Raw genomic sequence first — 24,501 nt, 5'->3', positions numbered from 1 at the left:
TTGCAACGAACTTCATGTTCATTAGAATGATTATATTTGCAATAAATCATGCATTATATTAAAGTACTTGCTAATGTTAAAACAATCTATTTAATACACAGTATGTATCCTTTTAAACATTAACATAATCTTGTGAAATATTTTCAGCGTAATACAATAATTAGTCTGCACATTCTAAAAGGCACAACTTTGTGATTGGCCTTATCATAGCTGAGTCCCTAGTTTGAACTTTACATTTACGAATATGCCCATCCCTACCCTTAATGACTTCGGTTACTCTGCCTTGTGGCCACTGTCCTATAGGAACACTATTGTCTACCACAAGCAAAATGTAATCTACATGTAAGTCTCTATGGCAGAGGCTAACGACCGTCTGCGCACGTTCAGATTCCGGAATCGTATTAAGTACCCTCATCCACTTTGTAAGTCTGAAGCCACCTAAGCTCATCTGGGACTGTAAATCTGCTGCAAGTTTAACAGCTTTATCTTCAGATTCTACAGACTTCAGGTAGTCGTCTACGTAAAAGTTTCTCTTTACAGTTGATAATACTGCAGGTTCAAATCTCTCTGCATTGTCAATGGCAGTTTTTCTCAGCGCATACGCAGCGCAGCCCAGAGAAGAAGTTGCTCCAAATAAGTTGACGTTCATACAATAAGTCATGGGTGTTATAGATAAATCTCCACCAGGCCACCATAGAAAATATAGGGCATCACAGTTCTTCTCACATACACGTACCTGATGAAACATTGCCTCTATGTCAGCGGAAAGAGCTATCTTTTCTTGTCGAAATCTGGTTAATACGCCTACAAGGCTGTTCATCATATCAGGACCTTGTAAAAGTTGACTATTTAGTGAAATACCTTTATATTTTGCCGCACAATCAAATACAACACGCACTTTTCCGGGCTTATTCACGTTGGCTACAGGATGGTGGGGTAAATACCATATCTGTTCAGAGTTCGTATCTTTATTTGTCACTTCTTTTGCGAATCCTTTATCAATATAGTCTGTCATTGTTTTGGTATACATCTCATGTAACACGTTGTCACGAGAAAGTTTTCTTTTCAGGTGGTTCAATCGCGCATGCGCAAGCACTAAATTATTCGGCAATTTTGTGTCATCCTGTCGCCATGGTAATCCCATCTCATAGTGTCCATTAACATGAGAAAGTGTAGATTCCATAATTCCAAGTGCTCTCTTATCTTCAACTGACATGGAATTTTTCTCATTATAGGTTGCGTCATTGAAGTCTGACGTCCACATACGTTCAAGTTGTTGTTGTAGTATGGCGTCACTTGACTGACCGAAATGAATGTTAATTGGGGTTCTTCTGTTGTCTGTTTTATAATGTTTTGAATTATTGCATGGTATTGGTCCACGAACTGCCCAACCAAGTTGCGTTCTCACAGCATATGGCTCATTACTACTTCCTGTTCGTATCTCTAGGGGAATATGTGCTACCGGTGTATCTGTGCCAATTAGTAACATGACTTCATTAACGTTCACGTAAGGAATATTCAAGTCACTTAAATATGGTATACTTCTAATATCATCGGCAGTAGCTGCAGATCGCGTAGAAATAGGCAATTGTTTTACTGTCCAAACATTGTGAAGCTTCACTTCACTTTCACCGGAAATAGGACTCACAGTTAGGTCAACTTCTTTTCCGTGTATTGCATTCCTTGTTGAATTAACAGTTGAAATCTGGAAAGTAACTGGCCTACTTGATATATTCAGCTTCCTTATAAGCTTTTCGTCACACAGGGTTTTGTCTGCGCCATCGTCAAGCAGGGCATATGTTTGACAGAAGTAACCGTCCCTACCCTTAACAGTTACAGGTATAATCCCCAAACATGTTTTAGAAAATGAGCCATTTGTGGCCGTACAATTTATTGAAGGTTGCGTTACAGATTTATCAGAACCTACCGGGAACCAGCTATGTAATAATGTGTGATGTTTGCTGCTACAATCAGGTATAGTACATGATTTTTCTTTCCTACATTCATTAGACATGTGATTGCGTTTAAGACAATTGAAACACAATCTGTTCTTAACAACATATTTCTTTCTATCTGTTAAAGTCATTTTCTTAAATCTATGACATGATGCTAAGTCTAAGCATGAACCAGAGCAGCAATAACATTTTCTTTCGTTCTTGTGTTTATCACTTTCAGTATATGACGACAAGGTAGTTATTTTGCCTTTAACAGAAGTACTAGGCAGACTATGGGGCTGTTTTCTTACTTGGGATGGTACATTTTCTTTAACAATATCAATACCATATACCGAACAAGCAACACGTGATCTTTCTTCAACAAATTTCAACAAATCAAAGAATCTCGGCTCTTTGCCGCACTCATAGATTGTATGTGCAATATCTGCCCACTTGGTTCGCATATGCATAGGCAAACGTCTAACAATTCGTCTTAAGTTTTCTGAATTATTTACATCAGAAACAAAACCTAATTGGGATAGGGTCATATGACATCTTTGCATATCTAATGCTAACTTAGATAGTTCGTCAATATCAGACGCTTTAATTTGAGGGCCATACAACAGTTTATCAATGTAATTTCTGGCAATTACATGTGGCCTACCATAACGTGACTGTAAAATAGCTTTAGCTTGTCTGTACCCTTCATTTGAATCTAACAAAACGCAATCTTCAATACATGATTTCGCCTCACCATTACAATATTGAATAAGGTAGCTTAATCTAAGTCTATCATCACTTACTTTTGCCTCTACGTTTGTCTCAAAATTCTTGATAAACTTGCAATAATCTATCGCAGAACCATTAAATGTTAATAATTCGGGCTTTGGTAAGTTAAACCCTTCTTGTAATATTGTTGCTAGTTTCTCAAATGCTGAATTACTGCTATCACTCGAACCGGAAGTTAAGGTATTGTCTGTCTTACCATTAAATCTTGACTGTTCTGTAACCTTAGATACGGACTCACCATCGAATCTGTTCTGTAAAAACACATGAGATCCTGCACTATCTGAAGTATCACGTGGTACATTTGTGTGACCGGAAGTAGAAGCATCTATGTCACATTCATTTTCCTGATGCGTCTGTGCCGTAATTCGTGCACTTACTGGAATTTCTTCGTTACTCTCATTAAAAACTGACTCCTCAATTCTAGCAATTTCTATCTCGCTCTCCTGTTCTAATAGTTCACGTTCATTCTCTATTTCCTTTTGCTGCCGTTCAAGTCTCTGTTTTTCTCTCAACATTTTCAAACGATGTTCTGCAACTAGTCGCTTTGCTTTTGCGTTTTGCATAGCTGCACGTGATGACTGTACCGAACTAGCTCTCGTGCGCACAGACGCGTTATCATCGTCTGCTGTCGAATCTAAACATTTAATCCACTCCGTATAGCGTTCGTTACATTCAACAAAATTGTTTTGTTGGCTTACATAACTATTTTCTAAAGTCTCAAACGTTTCCGTATCTTTGCACAAATCCATACATTGTAAATGTACTGTTTTGAAAAGTTCGTATCTATTACATAGACGATCATATAATTCTTTCACTTTTTCTGTATTTTCATAAGACACCATCTGTTTTTCGATTTCATTGTAAATCTTTGTCAATTGTGAAAGATGGGTTGTTCGCGTTTTCCTTGCACTTATAAAATCTGTTTGTTCCATAGTTTATAACACTTTTAGAGTTATTGATTTATCATCACACGAATTCACTTGTATTAATAGTAAGTATCTTTATCTAATTTCTTCAAATTTAGTAATTAGAAACTTCTGTCACATACCGCTAATTGCTAAATTTGCGTAACGTTAAATAAGTTGGCGCCAAACAACGCTTAACTTTAGATATATATTATATACTTTAATTAGAATCGGTAATAAACGATTCTTACAATATATAGACATCAATGTCATATTTTACAGTTCACATTATGGAATAAACACATGCACTTATACTAAACTCTTTGTTGTCATTCTTTTGAATTATATAAAATGTATGACTAAGTAACTTAAAATGCAAAATGCAAAAACCCTTCCTCACTTATAAAAAAATATTTAAAAAGAAGATTATTACATATTGTTTAAGATAATGAAATCTCTTTACATCTATTTTTTGTCCCAAGGTAAGGATGTTCTATAACAACCTTTTGTTCATTTCTTTTAAAGGAAAAATCACCTAAAGTCATATCCGGTCAGAGATGTTATCTAACGACCTTTTGTTACTTTATTTTAAAAAGAAACAATATTTGGAAATCTTCGGTCAATAGATGTTTTTGTGGTCATTTTCAACAGAGTTTTCGGATAAGAAACATGTCAGGTAGGAAATAATTTACTTTTGGGGTTTATACAATTCAACAATTTTGTAATGTTTTTAATAAGTAAAAAAGTAATAATTGTTAAATGTTAAGATAATCTTTATGCAAAAATGCTTTATATTGAATCGATTGAGAAATAAACATTCGAAATTTTTATCAGTTAATGTAACTGTTATTCTACAAAAATAAATTTTAAGTTCTAGAAAGTAACATTGTATATAGCTTAATAGGTGTTTCATTAAATATTAGTTTTCCTATATTTCATAATAAAAAAAGAGAAAAAAGTTAATTTCTATAGTAAACATCAAAACAAACAAATAAGTTAACAATTTTCAAAGAACAAAATATTTAAAGAACATTAATAAGAAAAACTTTTAGGTATATATATTTTAAGTGAAGTGTTTAAATTTTCCTGCAAATTTGAAATTAGGATTTAACCATACCGGATTGGACAAGAAATCTGCCCAATTACCTCAACAAATCTTACATTGAAATAAATAATATGAATTCAAAACATCGTTCCAAAACAAACTGTTTACTCTACTTTTATGTTGTAACAAATAGTCACTACCATTTTTGGTCGACTGGTAAAGAGGTGGACACAATTCTTGTACAAGAAAAGCATGTTTAGTGTTTGAAGAGAAAAGTCTTTTTATCCAAGTGATTTTCAAAGCACTGATGAAATGTATTAAGTCAACCGCTCTAAGCCCACCATTACATATATCTTGAGTGAGTTTTTTTCTACTTATCTTATCCAAATAAATTTGAAAAATACATTTTGTATGTCTTTAATTGCATCAGATTTAGGGTTTGGTAAAGTTAAAAACAGGTTAGTTAATTTAGACAAAGCAAGCCTCTTAATCACTGTGATCTTTCCTATAGGAGAAGTAGTATTCTGGACCATACTTTTAAAAGAGTCTTAACTTCATTTCTCTTGGAAGGATAGTTAAGATCACTTATAGATGTAATATTTGTTGATAAAGTTACTCCCAATAATTTAAATGGACCTTTGTCCCATTTAACACCGATTTCCGGACATAACTCTACATCGCTATTTCTCATAGCACCTATCCATAACGCCCTAGTTTTGTCAACATTTATTTTTAAACCAGAGATATCTGCATAAATTTTTAAAACTTTCATAGTATGAACGAGGGATTTTTCAGAACCGTCTAATATCAATGAGGTGTCATCTGCGTATTGTGGCATCAAATACTCTATACCCTTAATTTTGATACCTTTGATATTACTATTTTTTTATAAGTAAAGCAAGAATCTCCGCGCACAGGACAAAAATATACGGTGACAGGGGGTCCCCCTGTCTAACACCTCGAAATAAGGGGAACCAGTCGGAGAGGTTGCCATTAACAACAACAGATGATTGTATATTTGTATAAAATAGTTTTACCCATGAAACAATAGAGTCACCAAAGTTGAAAAATTTCAGAACCGAAATCAAAAAGTCCCAAGACACGGAATCAAATGCCGTGTTAAGTGTTTTCTCATTGATATTGTCATGTCGTTTTTTAAAAGTGGCATAAGTGATTGTGTGAACGCGAATTTGCATTAACAATGTCTCTAAGAATAACTTATCATCAATAGATAGCGAAATATTTTGATTAGTAACAGAGTAGTTTACTGATTGATTTTGATCATCCGAGGCATACTGTTGAATAATACGCTGTACTAATTGTTTAATTTGTTTAACATACTCGGCATCTTTCAATAGCGAATTATTAAATTTTCAATAGGATTTACCTGCCTTAAATTCACTCAGTTGTGATGTTAATATAACAATGGAATGATCCGAGCGATAACCCGGCAAAATACAAATGTCCGAGATATCTAAAAATAAGTCGCTCGAGATCAAAAACATGTTTAAACGCGCTTTTTTACTGGATTACGTTTAACCGATGTATTGTATAGATTCTAAATTCTGTTCACGCCAACACTCTATTAAATTGTGTTCCAAAATAATACTTAATATTGTATCTCTCGCCTTCGGATTATTTATGTTAACATAATTAAAACAGTGTGTGTCCTGCAAATAATAAATATTAAATTTCTTATCACGAATATACCCAAATACATCTTTTCTTTTCCGACTGTCCCCGATCCCCTGTACATTTAAACTAGCTATTGTTATACCATTTGACATTCTAAGTCAGAATCAGATAACCTTTGTATTGCCATGAATAATCGACATTGGCTTGAAAGAAGTAAATTACCATATAATAGAAGTACCAAATGTAAATCAGCTATAATCAATTTTTGAAGACACGTACATATTGAACCAAAAAGGTGAATGATTGACTCAGACTTTAAACAATGAATAACCCGTTAAGTGATGTTTTTATAATGATGCTTAACTATATATACAAAAAAGGCAATAAAAAATTCAGAGATAGCACAAAATACCGCTGACTAAGGTTTAATCTTGCTTAACGTCTACCTTAACACAGCAGTTTGTATGTAAATATGTATACAGTACTTTATCGTGTTGTTTTCAGTATATAAGACATTACAAATATTTCTTAATGTATGAACACAAATTTTAAATTTTCAAAAAGCTTATGTTTTGATTTGTTAATTGCGCATGTTGAACTAAATAACATTACTTTTGTAATTAAAACATATATTACATTTAGACATGTACAAAAAATCTCAAGTATAATTTCAGTGTTCAATGTATAATTAACATTAAACTAATATTTAGAAAAATATTTGCATGGTTGCTTTATTTGTACCCTACGAAAAAACAAAACGAAACAAAAAAATCAACAAGTATATGTAGTTTTTGAGTACATGTAACATATACCAAATATAATAATACATTAAACAATGTGTGGCCTTTGTGCTTTCTTCTGTGATTCCGGCCCAGTTTATAAAGGCCCATCATCATATGTAGTATGTGAGTGCAGTATCACAAATGTACTTTATCCTAAACCAATATCTGAGTATAAATTTAATTGTATATGTGTCAAATAAAATAATACCTTAAACATAGTGTGGCTTTTGTACATATGTGTAGATGTACACGAGTTTCGACATCATTAAGTAATACCGCTTACAACGGGGAAAAAATTGGAACACATACATACAATATCAAAGTATAAATTTAATTGTATATGTGTCGGATAAAGTAATACCTTAAACAAAGTGTGGCTTTTGTACATATGTGTAGATGTACATGAGTTTCGTCATCATTAAGTAATACCGCTTTCGGGAAAAAATTGGAACAAATACATACAATATCAAATTATAAATTTAATTGTATTTGTGTCAAATAAAATAATACCTTAAAAAAGTGTGGCTTTTGTACATATGTGAAGATGTACACGAGTTTCGACATCATTAAGTTATACCGCTTACAACGGGGAAAAAGTTCGAACATATACATACAATATCAAAGTATAAATTTAATTGTATATGTGTCGAATAAAAAAAAATACCTTAAACAAAGTGTGGCTTTTGTACATATGTGTATATATGTACACGAGTTTCGACATCATTAAGTAACACCGCTTACGACTAGAAAAAAAATGGAACATATACATACAAAATCTAAGTATAAATTTATTTGTATATGTGTCGAATAAAATAATACATCATTAAGTAATACCGCTTTCAACGGGGAAAAAATGGAACATATACATCCAATATCTAAGTATAAATTTAATTGTATATGTGTCGAATGACCGTACTCAAATTTCTGTTAAATTGAATATGAAAAACAGTGAGTGTGAAAAGTATAAATCGCACATATGTACTTATATCAATTTTCAATAAAATATATAGATATATGTGCAGAATTTCTAAAAGTGTATAAATCCCACATTTTCAGCCAGGCTTTATTAAATTTATATTGATAACTTCATGCTATAACAATATCAAGGTTTTGTCACTCACTAGTTCTCTTTATGTTCAATCGAATATGAAATACAAAGAGTGAGAAAAGTATAAATGAATCATATGTACTTATATAAGTTTTCAATAAAAACTATAGATATATGTATAGAATTTCTGCAAGTGTATAAATGATAAAATGTCAGTCAAGCCAAATGGAATTTATATTTAATACAGTATCAAGTTTTTATCACTTAGTAGTTCTTTTTAAGCGAGACGTCTCGACAAATCCGTTTGAATATCCAACTTTATCTTATTACCATTTGACAATATGGAAAAAATATTTTCCCCTCATCAGACCACACAGATTTAACATCCTCGCGGTTCAATAATGATTGTAAAAGTTTTGCGTTTTTTTTATTTCAAATCCTCTCTGATCACTATATTTAAGGTATAAAATTTAACAGAATTATCCGTATGATAAGAGAAGAAAAGTATAAATATTTATATACGAAAAGTTAGAAAATAGTATAAAGTTAAAAACAATTGATGAAGTGTCCACGTGTTTATTTCCTGTTAGAACGTTTATTGTGCATGTGCATAGAACACATCCTTTTGACGTGTCTATTTTTGGTACAGGTACCCGCTGTAGAATGTTTGACATCAGTATGGCTTGGTCGATGTGACGTGGCGAGGGAATTTTAAATCGTTTAAAGCGGTATGTAGATTTTAGTTGAATTGAAATCCATAATTGTTCATAAATGTTTGATTTTCTTGAAGATTCTTTTAAATTGATATATAATTTAAACTTCGTAGACGCCTAATTTACATCGGAGAACGTATGTGTTCATGGTTTTATGTTCATAGTTTGACATCGTAGACTGTTGACATCGTGGAGGCTGACTAAAATAGTGTCTAGTCAGGCGGTGTTTTACTGTACCGGCGAGTTCGCTCGCACCTCTCTGTCTTGGCTGGACGACAAGTGATCGTAAGACCAATATTTTGCATTTTCGTCCGTTGTCAAATCGGTTAATAGATAATACTTACAATAAACATAATTTTGTTTCAGATAAATGAAAAACAAGACAACTGTCATATATGCATAGCATAAGAATTTCAATGAAAGATGTCCTTTAGTGTAAGTATCTTATCTTTAATGTAATACTTGATATTTAATATTTTAACTTTTCATATTGAATTTTTAAAAAATATTTTTTTGTTTTAACTAAGCTATTAATTTTAGTTTATTTCAACAATAAGACTTCTCCCAATTTAAACTTTATATAATGATTGTGCGCTGACAGTTGAAACATGTATGTATATACATGTTATTCTAATATGAAATAAAGTAAATAATCAATTTGAAACCCATGATTAAGTGCGGTCATTTACTTAAAGATGCATATTAACTAACCGATCTATTAATAAACATATAGCGAATGACGATCATTTCAACCAATTAAAAAAAGTCAAAGATATTTATTTCTAATAAAAAAGAACAACTTGAAAATTGATAAAAATGAATACAACAAAAATATAAAGATATATAATTAATATAATGTAATTTTCTGTTTTGTTTTATATTTGTTTCTTTTTTTGTATATATTTTATAATAACTATGTAGCATGCCTGAGGTCAAACCGAAAATTAGTATAGCATATAACATCCACAACTTTTACAGCAAATTAGATATACAGTGAAATAACATTTTCATGTTATGCTTTGAGTTTTTATTATAACCATATGATTTTGTATTTACTTTACCAGAAACTTTATATCGCGGCTTAACAAAACCTTTCTTTCTAGTCGAAATAGAGTTTATAAACATTTCGTTATCTGAATCATTATCATCAGCCATTGAATCTGACTGAAAAGTATTATACACTGCTTGTGACTGAGGATTGCTATTTACTTGTATGTAATTTGAGTCTGATAATTCTCGATCAGTCTGTCGTTGCATTTCTTCTGAATGTGCATTACTTTGAGCATTGTCATTAATTAAATTTGTTGTTGTTGTCGAATATGTTTCTGTAATTTGGCTAATGGAATATCATCTTCACTATCAGAATTTGACCTTTCTTTTCTTACATTCTTAGCAACTTTTGGTAATACTGATTCTAGTATTTCTGAAGCATCATCAGTATCGCTATATTCAGGTGTAACTACAAATGTGGCATTTCTTCTTGGTCGGCCAGTATTATCTACTTTAAGTATTGGCAAGTCATTAATATTTGCAAGCCTAATTTGTTCTGCGTGTACCTTAACTGTTGAATTGTCGAGCTGATTTTTTATAATGTAAGTTAATGGTGACTTTTTTCCATAATTCTATAAAATGGCCGCCAATTGACATCTAATTTACTTTTCTTACGAAAATTCTTATAGTATACAGGATCGCCTATCTCAAATTTGATATCTTTTGCGGTCTTATTTGCATGGCTTGCTTGTTCGCGTTTTGCTTATTTAAGGTAAAGTATTATGTTGTTCTAGTAAAGCAATTTTGTGATATTCTTCGCCATGATAACGTTGCCTAGGTTGTAGCAACAGGTCAACCGGGAGCGTGGGATAACGGCTATATAACAAATAAAATGGACTATATTTTGAAGTTCTAGAGACATTGAATCTAAGTGCGGCTAGTGTCACGTTCACTTTTCGCGTTCCCGGCAGCATGATAGGTAGTTGTACGCACGTGATCAATTTTTTACTCTTTAAGTCTTTCTTTGAAAGCATTACTTGTAAATTTTGATCCATTGTCAGTGACAATTTGTAATGGACATACATATCTAGGGTAAATTTCTTCTAATAGTAAATGTATAATTGTATCAGTACTTTTGTCACCAGTAGGAAAACACTCGGGATAACCACTGTAGAGGTCAATATTTTTGTAAGATTACGTGACTGACAATCAACACATTTAGAAACATTTTCATATTATTCTTTGAACATAATGGCCATAACTATTTTTGTTTAATTGTTGTAAATAACCTTTGTATTCCTGGATGACCATTATTTAAATGTTATTGAGTAATGACAATGTGTTTTAAGTGTTGCGGAACAAACAATCTAAGATAAGGATTATCATCTACATTAGACAGATAATAAAGAACTTGGTCAATTTCCAAATATTTGCTCTGCACTGATTTAGTTTGCTGTCCGTGACGTAGTAACATTTTCAGTTCAAGAATAGTTTGATCTTTATCTTGATCTGATGCCATAGATAATTTCTCTAATTGTTCTACAATTGGCTCTTGAATTTGGTATTCTTTGTTTGCTATTTGTATAGCATTGAGATTAGTAGAATCAAAAGCATTTACTTCATAGCTTTCATCAGTTTTCGCAGCATATACATTATCATAATTTGAATTGGTATTTGATTTTGAGACTGTTATTTCGAAGGCATTGTTGTTAATATCAGACCCGTAAAGTTCAACATCAGACTTGTTAACATTTTTATCATCAGCTGGAGGTCTAGAAAAGAAATCGGCGATTAAATTTAATTTTCAAGGCAAATATTTACAGTTATATGCAGAAATATTTAAAGCCTTAAGCTGAATTCTTTTGTTTTGCATAGGTGCTTCTAGAAGATATTTCAAAGGTTTATGGTCTGTAAATATAGTAAACTTTGCATTATGTAAATAAACATCTAATGTTTGTAACGCATAATGAATAATGAATGCTTCTTTTTCTATGGTACTGTACTTTCTTTGAGATTCACTTAATTTATGAGATAAGAAGTAAATAGGTTTTTCAATACCAGATTTGTCACATTTTTGACTTAAACATGCTTCGACCACCAAATCTGAGGAGTCTGTGTAGAGAATATAAGGCTTATTTGGGTCTGGGAATGCTAAATGTAGAATACGTGTGGAATACAAAATCTTCTATAAAAACGCCATTTTGTGTTAACCAATCACGGCCTAAAATAATATTTCTATTCATTTCAGAAACAACATAGAATTTTTGAGTTGTTTCTGTTTTCCTATTTGAAAAGTAAGATTTATATAACCATCTATATGTAAATAATTACCGTCAACTGAACATAAATTTATTTTCTGTTTTATAAGTTGAGGAGGATTCTTCAATTTTCTATATAGACTGCGATGCAGAAAACAAACTTCAGCACCTGAATCTACTAACGATCTGTTTTTATAGTTTTCAATTTTAATCAAACATGAATTAGAACTACGCGCTAAAGCTATACTAAATTTTGGTATTTTATCGTTCCTGTCGGAGACCCCTTTTTGACAGGAACTTGCAAGTTTTCCTTAAAATTTATTTTGTTTTTGTCGTAAAAATTTTGTTTACGCCATCCCCGCATAATATGTCCAAAATTATTACATTTCTCGCATTTAATCCTTGGTTTCAAACTATTATTGCTATTATTTTTACTAAATCGTGAAAAGTTTTGTCGCTTAAATTCAGAATATATTTCATTTTTCCTAAATCTGCAATTACGCACATAATGACCTGACCTTTTTCAGTAAACGCAAACAATTCTTGAATAATAACGATTAAAATTATTTGCTCTGAAATTATTGTTTCTTGCGTGATTTCGAGAATCAGAAAATTGTCCTACTCTGGCAGAAAATCCAGCTCTGAACATTCTGTTCATTCATTGCGCACATAATCGCAGCTTGTAAAGTTGTGTTTTTTTTCTCATAAGTTTAATTTTTAAATAATTATGCGCTAAATTATCTGTAAACAATTAAACTAAATAAAGTTCAATTTAACTGCTTAATCTAGTAATTATTTCTTCTTTTGATTGTTCTTACGAATTACGAGGATTATCACACAAATATCTACAAATAAAATCGCTTGCAGTCCCTTTACTTGATTGAAATGCGGCTATTTTTATTTCATTATCATCCAAACCTTTTAAAATAGCATATTTTTCTATAGATTTTATCCAGTCATTAAAATATTTAGAATTTCCATCAAAATTTTGTACTATTTACTATTTCTGATAAACCCTGTGTACCTATGACAGTTGAAATATTTTCCAATTTATCCGATAAACTTTCAAAAATTGTAACTATTTCTTGATCTGACACCTTCAAAATTAGCAAATTACAGGTATATAAACGATCACTCACCTTTAATTTTCTGTTTCAGGTACTTCGCTGTGTCCCGCTGTCAAAAATCGTCGCTTCGACATCGCTGGTCTTAGGCGCCAAATCAACCGTTGTTGTATAACGGAAAGAGAAGGCACTGATGTTTCACGTTTTATTACTAAATACATAAGTGTATATCTGCTCTGGACAAATACCAAATTCGAACTCCCTAGACTGGGCGTTGAGACCACTATTTATAATGACAGCTTGTAATAATGGCAACTTATAATGCATATACATGCACGCGGTTAGAGTTACATGTAGAACTCTCATTTATCATTTTTGACATACTATTTCCACCCAGTCCAGTTTGCATGTATATTGTAATATAATATATATAAATCAATGTCATATTTTACAGTTCACATTATGAAATAAACACATGCACTTATACTTAAATCTTTGTTGTCATTCTTTTGTATTATATAAAATGTATAACTAAGTAACTTAAAATGCTAAATGCAACATTCTGAACAACATATTAACAGAGATATTTAACAAAAAAATATCAAAATTTTGTTCATTCAACACAACTTTAACGTTAACAATGTTGGGACAATAGGATTGCTTAACAAACATTTATGTAGAATATAACAATTTTTGGTTAATTTAACAATGATTTCATTGTTAAATATTTAACAAAAGTTTTGAACAACTGGGCCAATATCTGTACCAGTTTCTGAAATGGGACGGGGATATAGAAATAAAGATATAGCCAGTTACATAAAAAGTCAATGACATGATCTCTTTCAAACTCGACCGACGTTGGATTTTTTTAAAATATTATAAAATACCAAAGCTTGCCAACAACAATTCAATGCAAGTGCGACGAAAGAAAGTTGGCAGAATTGTTGGTTGATCTATTAATTATATTCGAAACATAGGTTCTGTTCCCAAGCAACATACCATGCTAAGTTTCACCACGTAATGGACATTCTACGCGTCATAAAGCGTGGTAAGTATCGCTTTACCATGAACATTCACATATGCAATTATTTCAATGTGCAACTACAACTGTTTTCTGACACCTATTGCACAAAAAGCACCTGAATATTTGTGAAATATGTACGCACATATTTTGCGAGGGTGGTCATTCTAAACCTGGTTGTGCATTAGCGCGAGGTCTTTATCGTGCCAATTGGGCATGTTAAGTTCACAATATCGATGGGTACGGCAATATGGAATAGCGTTCTGTCCTCCAAGTTGTCGAGATTTTCCATTTGTCGGAGTGATAGTATTGTTTTTGTTAATTATAGAAGAAACTAACGTTTAGTAAAATTCAAATTCTAAATGAAAAATTAGGGCATTATTTGCACTTGTGAGAGTTATACTCACTAAGATGATACAAAAAGACGCTAGTTGGCGCCAGCATCACACGTAAATGTTAATACTCTTATATTATAATAAATGGTGACAACAGTGCTTGCAAAACGTTAGAAACGCTCCTCATTCACTGACATAAAAAATTTGAGTTTATCAATGAATTAACTGACTTGTGTAAGGACTTTCAAAAAATGAATATTAATGTTGATCACTAGTCTATCAGGATATAAAACAAATTGTTAAAAAAATGACAAACGCTATTTAACTTGTTTACGTTACATTTGGATGAACCGTTTATTGTTTCCGTCGATACGATCTTTAAATTAAACACCAAGAAGGTTTTCTTATGACACGTTCATTGTCTTGAATTTTAGTTGTGAGTTTTATGCTTTTTGCTTTCTTTTGTCTTTAATGCAAAAAACCTGTGACATGATCTTATGCTGTGCGAATTGTTGCATTTGATGAAAAAGGATACATGACGTATTATTTAATCGAATTAGGATCTACAAAATAGATAAATTATCATATGGTTGGATTATGAGATTCTAAACACTATATTCAGTATATGGACTTCAAAGTTTTCTAGTGCCAGGTCTAAATTTAATTAAATAAATTATTTCAAATGTAGCATAGATATATTTTGGTTAAATACTTTAATACAAATTGACAATATATTCATAATTTAGAAGAAGTTAACTGTACATTTAAAAATGAGTTGATTTGCTTGTAAGCTTTATTACAAAAACTCAAATGATTAAAATTGTCCGAAAACAGTCCTCATGTGCAATGTATAATAAGTATACGTGTCATTTATGTTCATGTATGGTGACTTTCCGTACCCTTTAAATATAAAGAATACTGTCCGGGTATTTATCATATATTTCATAATCGTTCCATATTTGCGCCATGAAGAGCTTTAGATAAACATGTCATCTACGTCAATTTCTGAAAAATATAGATCCTTATTTCCTCTGTATATCTAAAATATACAATTCCTTATATCATATTGATATCTTAAACATGCATTTTGTAGATGCCCTATATATCTCACAAAAATGAAATTTTCATATGACAGCTAGAGCTATAAACGTATAAAAAGTTGACTTTCTATTAACGGTGTGGAAACAAATTTTCTTTTTTGTAAGCATTTAAATTCTTTATTAAAATTTGGCGAGACAATTTTCATATCCCAGTTTAAACATCTTGCTTGATTGCAATTTAATGCTATATAGGGTATATAACATAAAATTAAATAGAAACTGAAAATAAGTAAGGTGTCATATAACATTTTTTGGCTTTTCGTACGGGCGGTTGAGGTTCATCACCTGCTTATCATTTTTTTAGTCATTTTTTTAATCATATGCTGATTAAACAAATAGCAGTGAGTTTAAAAGTAAATTGTCAAATGTCAAGATTTTGCATTTTAGTTTTCTATTCATTACTCATTAGATATTGCATAAAGAGGTATGATTAATATATTATTTGTATTTGATTTTCAGGAACTATAGAGCTTTTTATCAGAGCAATTTGGCAGAACACCGTTAACTACACCCTGCAATACCCAGGAAGAAGTTAGCAATAAGCGGTTCTGACCAAAACATCAGGGAAAATAGTATAGTGGAGAGCCGTGTGTGAGACTTCCTGTACCAAGATAGAGGTGCAAGTACTGGTGCAAATGGTTGTTCGGAAAACATTGAAAGGGATGAAGAGCTTGAATGGTCCAATGAAGATGACGTCTATGATGATAATGTTGAACCTGATTCTGACCGGCAGCAGGTTGAACTTTATAAATCAATTAAATGTTGTAGGTTAGCATGCAGCGGAAAGTTCACTTAAGACAAATTATATCAGTACCTACTAAATATGAAAAAATGAGAAAAAACAAAGGAAATTTACATTATGGGTCTGATAAAAGATGAAAGATCTACAGAAAAAACACAACGTGGTAAATAATGTCAATCAATGAGAAGAAAGTATACGGTTTATGGTACTGAAGTATGTAAAAATACATTTGTACTTTGTCATGGCAAAGGGAAGAAAACACTAAGTAGCTTAAGTAAACAAGTTTTTCAGGAAGATATTGTTCCATGTATACAGAAAACCACATAATGCTATAACCTTTGACGACGTTACATATTTTATAAGTAACGTTGCTGATGAAAGAGGAATACACCAGCCTCCCGCACCTAGAGGAAGAGATGATATTCCACCAATTTATTTACCGTCCGAAACAACAAAGGTCCAGATGCTCACGGATTACTGTATTTCTTGTACTGAAGCCTTTCCACAAATCAAGCACGTCTCGCTTTCTATGTTCAAAACTCTCTGGTTTACGTGTACGCCTCACATCAGAATAGCGACACAAAGAGATGACGTCTACGCTACGAGCGAATGAGAAAGATGATATCAGATGCAGTTTTAGAGGAAGACAAGCTGGAGGCCTTAGCTAATATGCGACAACACATTCTTTTAGCTCAAAGGGTATGTAATAGTTTATAATATATTAAGAAATATATGTGAATGTGTCAAAATTGATATACAAGATTAATATTTAATGTTTATCTCCTTTTTCTTGATTTTTAATTATGTTAATGAAATATAACGTTTAAAATCTATGAAATTTGATACTATTCCATTAAACAGGAATGTTTGATAAACCTTTCGTTGTGAAATTGCTAACTTTTTACATTTAAGGAGAGGGAAACGTACAACACATGTTGAGGAAGATGAATACTTTCATTTTACATTTGATTTTTGCCAAAACGTGAGTTTGCCACATCACGCAAGACAAATGGGACCGCTGTATTTTCTAACATTGCGAACAGTACATATGTTTGGTTTCCGTATAGACGGTATCCCTAAGCAACTGAAGTTTTTGATTGACGAAAACGAGACAGAAGGGGAGGATGGATCCAAAACAGATGGCCCATGATATGTTCTCTTGACTGAGACATCACGATAATACCGCTAAAGCATCATTCAGAAAATAAAATAGAAAATACATTGTGCTTGATATGCTTATGTATTTTGGAATGTTATAACATTCTTTGATAGTTTTACTCAAAATGCTTTGTGCCTAAATGACGTGCAAGAAACTGTCGTTCCCACAATCTACAAAATGGAGATAACAGAATCCCTAAAGATAGCCCAACACGGCAAAATTGAAAATGTTTCTGACTCGGTTTGATTGAGTCTGTTCATGGACGATACTTGAAAGTGCAAGTTACCAGCCACGCACCCTAGCACCGGCTTAAGCAGAATTCAACACTTAACACGAAGTGTTGCAATTTGGAATTTTGAAACATCCGCAGATGTGTTCATCTTACGGTTATCATGGAGCCTTCAATTTGACACGTAAATGCCATTCCACGAAAGCGGCATATGGTCCCCTAGTAAAAAAATGTGTGTGCCCTTAACGAGAAAATAATGGGCGGAACTAAATTGAATGGAATTTTGAAAGGGCATATGTGGTGATGAAGCCTGCATATCACAGATAAGACGTCATGAGACAATTTAAAAAGCAGGCAACAGATCCTTAGGATGATTAGACAGTATTCAAGTAGGAATACTGGAACCACCCAATTGAAAATGGCCAAATAGAAGAAACTTAAAATACCACATAACATGTATACACAACAATTATGTCGTGCTGAACAATCTTCAAGGATCAAAAATATAACATCTTTGATTAAATGTACGGGGATACTTTTTACGGCCGCCACACGGCACAAATAACAATTATAACAAAAAATACAAAGTCACATTAACAAATAAAAACACAACCCAGTCTTACTTTCAATTTTAAATTTTAATTTGTAACCGAAGCACTTGGGTAACCAATGGTACAGCAATTCATACAATATTTCATATTTTATATCACACAATAATGTTTATGTACTTCTTTAAAGAAAACACTTTGACGTCATTTTACAAATTTACAAATACATATCTGTTCACACTCTACCTTTGAATGAAACATATTTTATTCATAAATATCTACTTTCTATTTTTGAAAAAGAAATTAAAAAAATTAACGATGTAAACTGGTCGGTTCCCCAAAGCTGAATGAACTTACACAGACTGACATACTGCACGAAAATATCGTGCACTCAAGTCACGCTTTACTAAATTATCTGACGATGACTACGTTAACTTAAGGCAAAATATTGTCCTTCTTATTCGTTCCTCAAACAAAAGAAGTTATTTTTTCTACCTGGCAAAGATTTTTTAGTATAGAAACACTGTGCAACAATTTACACCTTTACATTAGCATGCTAGAATTTTCAGCATGTTTATATGTTGAATTCTGCTTAAGCCGGTGCTAGGGGGCGTGAACGGTAACTTGCACTTTCCAGTACCGTCCATGAACAGGCTCAATCAAACCGAGCCTGCAACATTTTCAATTTTGCCGTGTTGGGCTTTCTTTAGGGATTCTGTATTTATCTATTTTGCTATATTGAAACAGGACACACCCGGTGTTTAGTAGATTCCGGCTTCGCCCACATCAAGCGAGTATATAGAAGAACAGATGTAGAGACGCTTTGACAGCTTGAAATGTTGTAAACAAATCATCAAAAACAAATGTTGCCGTCCGCTTTCCATAATGGGCATGGAGAAATTGGAAGTCGTTCTTAGAGGGAAAATTTAAAGCAGTGAAAGGAATAAGGTAGTTAACAGATGAAACATACAGACACTGCTTTAATAATAATAATAATAATAATGTAACACTTCGTGGTTCTCTTGGCGAGGATTTATCAGAACTCAATTTATAATAACTCTCCTGTGTAAAATTAATGTATTTTTCCACCAAATATAAAGTATTCCATAAAATTACAATAACCAAATAACATCTTAACCGAATGACTTCAAACACACTACTCCCTAACACTGATCATAACATCTCTTTATACAGGTAAAAACCATTCCTCTTAGTCCAAATAAATCTTTACTTCCTGTAAATCTATATAGTTCTAAAAAGTCTATATGTCCAATCAAAATTCGTCACGCTAATAATAATAATAATAATAATAATAATAATAAAAGTAACATAGTGGAAGTAATGACGTTACAAATAAATAATAGAAATAATAATGATAAGAAAAATATATTAAGATAGAAGATCTAGTGATTGAATTAAAAAAATGATTTAATCAGTATAACTTTCATAATAAAACTTATATTGTGAGCTTAGCAGAAATGAGATGATGAGTTTTAATTTCAGGAAATATCAGTACTTCCGGTTTACTACAGACGAACCAGGTATTGTTACCGTGCGAATTTCATCTGACAATCGAAGTGAGGAAAAGATTTGTATTTTAAAGCATCAGTCCTCGAGTCTTGAAGCGGCTGTCAGACCAGAACCAATTCAACCAAGTGGGCTTAGTCAACGGCGGCAAACCTTCCTAACCAACTCCGTATTTCCATACGCCAGACCAGCATATAGAAACGAATTTTGTGGTGTACACATTTGAAGCAAATGTTAAAACAGATAAATAACAAATATTGATTGATAAAACTTTTTCTTTTTTTGTGTCAAGAATCTTATATCCGTTTCATGTTTTAACCAACAGCTCCAATGAATAAACATTTCAAAAATGTTACAAACTCACGTACTCAGAAAAAATATATTTGGCCATGATAATAACAGGCGTAAAATGAAACAAACAAACAAACCCACGCCAATAAAAAGTATAATCATTTGAACACACCTAATGCAAGAAAAGCGGGAAACGATGACGTGATAAATGGGAAATATTGACGTCAATTTAGCATCGACAACAACAAGGTCAAGAAGTTTCAACATGACGTTGTGAAATAAGTCATATTGAAAAAAAAATTATTTTGCATATGAATTATATCGCTAGGAAGCGTATTTCATGAGCTTGATGTGAAAATCTCAAAATCGATAGAAATGATATTAAGACCCCAAACGCATGACTGTGCCCAATATATATATGGCAAATTAGTTTTTTTTAAACCATGCCCAATTTAAAATTAAAAAATGATTTACATTCGATCAGATAAGGATTGACAGAAATCCAATGAGGTTTGATAAATTCTTGAATTGTTTTTCTCTTGACCATAACTCATTGTACAAGTGTATAAGAAAGAATGTATTTGTCATGGCGTCATTCAGTGATGCCAGAGTTTTAATTATATATATATGACAGGGAACCAGGAAATAGTGTATAATCCATTGCAATTCCGTTACTTACCGTAATGCATTTTTTCAATCGATTGTTGCCCCTTATAATAAAGAGAAATTGTAGATAAAACATTTCCACGAATAAGTCTAAACTTACATTTTTAAAATAAAAAGGGATTGATTTGGAGATTTTAAATTCAGTGTACAAATGTCTTATTATGCCTCAGTCCGAGGGCTATTCTTGACACTATAGGCTAGGTTGATTTTGTGAATCGTTAACGCGAGTTTATTTTGCTTCGACCAGGCCTTTCAATCGTTTTCGCAAAAGACAAATATTGGTTTAGTCAAAATATCAGACATGGCATTATTGTTGTGAATGTAAGCATTAGTCCTATTTTTTCACAACAATTAGTTTTATTTATTTGCAAAATCAGGCCTCCGGCCCATACACATATATATATACAACATTATAATTTACATCTAAATATGAAGCATGAAATATGATAAACAAGATCAACAAGGAAAGGTGGCGTTCAATGAACGCAACCCCCATATGACCCAGCAACAAGAACCAATGGCAAGGAGCCCAGGCGGACCCCAAACAAAAACAGGACAGGGCACAGACAGAGCACGGACAGGTTAATCATTAAATGATAAATAATTGGTAACTGATTAGGAATTCAAAGAAAATAATAATAGGCCCACAAAGGGGAAGGGGACCGGAGACCGGGGGAAGGGGGGGGGGGGTAATCAAAGAAATAAAAACTAGAGGCAATGGGGAAGATACTTACCGCAGACGAGAAAACAACAAGGGACACAAGCAAAAGTGTCACCAAAACAGTATGGAACAACATAGACATACATCTGAGGAACACAGTGGGGCGCCGCTTTGGAACGGTCAGCAGCATAAAATGACTGCTGGGGAGTTTAAACCGGTTAATGGTGCACCAAACCTCGCTCTTAGCCCCACCATGTTCCTATATACGAGACAGTGTAAATAAAATGAATCCCCGCCAATTTTATTCTAACAGTTGTCATGGTTACAAAAGGTTAGATAAGTAAAACACTAAAATGATCATGTAGAAACATATAAAAGTAAACCCAATGACCATAACAAAAGTACTCAATGTCCTAAAGGAAGACAGAGCAACAAGAAAATCACCTACAAGGGCCCGACGAAGCAAGGCAGAAGCCAAACATTCCATATCATTTATAAACAATATAAACAATAGGGGAGATAGCGTCTCACCCTGCTTAACTCCGTTGTAACTATCAAAATAATCAGTCAATGTACCATTGGAACGGACACATATCTTAACATTATTGTACATACTTTTTTACATGTTTATTAACATAGATGATAAATCAGAACTTAACAGTTAATACCAGATACCAATTCTATAAACAAGGTCAAAATCCTCTTTAACATCGACAAATGCACAGTACATTTTCTTTCTTTCTTGCAGAGTAATCCTCTTAATTAACGACTGTAAAACAAAAATGCAATCAATAGTACTTCGTTTTTTTCGAAAACCAAATTGAAGGTCAGTAAAAATGTCATTATTCTCAACAAACAGACTTGTATTGTTTTGTATGACTAAAACAGATCTAGAACTGGCAAATACCCAAATGTTCGAATGTTTTTTACAGTCAATTTTTTTCATTTGTTCATTCACACTTCACAGTAATCTAGCTGGCACAGTAAAAGAGATGTCAAAAGTTTAATATATTGTCTTCTTTAAAAGAACCTTTAAGAAAATTGTTTCTTACTATTTTTTATATAAGGCACACATATTCACAATGTAATCAAAAGTTGAATGATATATATATTTAACAATATATTCCTTTGATATAAGATAAAATATTCTTCAAAAAATATGATAAACAAGATCATCAAGGAAGGGCGGCGTTCAATAAACGCAGCCCCAACCCAACCCAGAAACAAGAGCCACCGGCAAGGAGCCCAGGAGGACCCTAAACAAAAACAGGAAAGGACACAAGGCAGAGCACGGGCAGGCAAACCACTACCTAAGAATAAATAAAGAGTTACTGATAAGGAATTTAAAGAAAAAAATAAATGATTGAATATAAGGCCCATAAAGTCAAAGGCACAGGGGAAGAATAAGACCGCAATATATGTCCTTAAATGCTAAGTATGATAAAAACAGAAACACTTTAAGCATTTATTGAATTCCTTCCTGTACTTCAATTTTACGATGGAAACCTAATTTATGTATTTTCTCCTAAGACACCTCATAATCCCTTTTGCCATGATTGGTTTTATCAATCAAACCGAGCCTGCAACATTTTCAATTTTGCCGTGTTGGACTTTCTTTATGGATTCTGTATTTATCTATTTTATCACTTATTGTGCTAATAGTGCAGTCAGGTAATACCTCCTGTATAATGTGTACAACTTGTAACTTCCCCTGTGCCTTTTGACTTTATGGGCCTAATATTAAATCATTTATTTGTTTTCTTTTAGTTCCTTATCAGTTACTAATTATTTATTCTTATGTAGTGGTTTGCCTGCCCGTGCTCTGCCTTATGCCCTGTCCTATTTTTCTTTGGGGTCCTCCTTGGCTCTTTGCCGCTGGCGCTTGTTGCTGGGTCGGGTGGGGGCTGCGTTCATTGAACGCTGCCTTTCCTTGTCGATCCTGTTTATCATATTTTGTCATGTCTGATTGGTCATCTCCAATATTAAGGTAGCACACCCCTAATGGAAACATAAGGTACAATAATTGACAGAAAGGACTGTTGAATGCCTTAAATGTCACCTGTTTGCAAAATTTAAACAAAATTTACTGTGTGGTTTATTAGTTATGGACATTTTTCTGAACTAAAACTTTGCCATTAGAAAGGTTTTTTTTAGAACTGAGGAAACTCTAATTAAGCTATAATATCATCATTATGGAACCTGTTTTCCTATTGCTCATTGTTAAGAAACATTCAATGACATTCAATTAACAAATTAAACGAGCAAAATGAGTGTTTCTAAACAAAATGTTTTAAATATGTATAAAAATGAGACCTTACCCCATCCACTTTAAACACTTATTTGACCATTTCCCCATGTAAAAAGCCTTATTCGAAATATCCATGAAGTTTATCAAAATAGGGGTGGGGGCTGTGTTCAAAGTTTGCATATTTTTTTTAAATGTATATTGGTTGGTCTTGCAAAATATAAAATACTTTTACCGTGAAGTTTTTATTTTATTAAACTTTGAAAATATCTGGTGTCATATCTGCCATTACATTTGGCATTTTGTAGCAAATAAATACCTATTATAATTATATAATTAAAATTAAACACTTTTTTCATCCATAAGCGATCTGAGAGATATATAATAAATGTTAAAAAATAAAAAAAAAAAGAAACAAAAGTTGCCCCTTCTTGGGTTTGAACCCACGCCCCTCAGTTCTGTTTTATATTGTTTCTTTTTTTCTTTTCTTTTTTCATAGAAAATAAGAGTTTTATTTCTTTTATCCTATATTGCCCATGATGGCAATACATAATACATACATATAGCTATCATGATGTAAGTGTGTTATAGAGTGAAAAAAATATAAGAAAAGGTTATAGTATATGAAACGAGTTGGTAACGAGGATAAACCACAGGCTGGGGCGACATCAAGAGATGTTTCTTCTAAGCTAAAGAAATGGCTAGGCCGTTAGGCCGAGACAATTGTTTGAAGAAACATCCCGAGATGTCGCCCAGCCAGTGTTATATCCCCGTAACAAACGAGTTTCATATAGTTTAACTGTTTATCGCAATC

General features: G+C 32.5%; 1 protein-coding gene and 1 long non-coding RNA gene across 2 annotated transcripts; one reads left to right on the top strand and one right to left on the bottom strand.

Moving 5' to 3' along the window:
- Nucleotides 1–160: 160 nt before the first annotated feature.
- LOC132737268 (uncharacterized) lies at nucleotides 161–3,655 on the bottom strand. The gene has a single exon (XM_060724525.1). It carries the CDS (start codon nucleotides 3,653–3,655, stop codon nucleotides 161–163), a length of 3,495 nt encoding a protein of 1,164 aa, XP_060580508.1.
- Nucleotides 3,656–8,568: 4,913 nt separating this feature from the next.
- Nucleotides 8,569–13,677, top strand: LOC132737265 (uncharacterized). Its single transcript, XR_009626713.1, has 3 exons — nucleotides 8,569–8,866; nucleotides 9,218–9,286; nucleotides 13,258–13,677. It is a non-coding gene; the product is annotated as an uncharacterized LOC132737265 (long non-coding RNA).
- The last annotated feature ends 10,824 nt before the right edge of the window (nucleotides 13,678–24,501 follow it).

Source organism: Ruditapes philippinarum, unplaced genomic scaffold (genome assembly GCF_026571515.1).
Source record: "Ruditapes philippinarum isolate M1 unplaced genomic scaffold, ASM2657151v2 ctg1452_1_1_1_1, whole genome shotgun sequence".
NCBI classification, from domain to species: domain Eukaryota; kingdom Metazoa; phylum Mollusca; class Bivalvia; order Venerida; family Veneridae; genus Ruditapes; species Ruditapes philippinarum.
This window is presented reverse-complemented; position numbering and strand designations above follow the sequence as displayed.

Excerpts from the sequence above, each read along its gene's own strand:
- LOC132737268 (XM_060724525.1), bottom strand. The coding sequence starts at position 3,655 with ATGGAACAAACAGATTTTATAAGTGCAAGGAAAACGCGAACAACCCAT.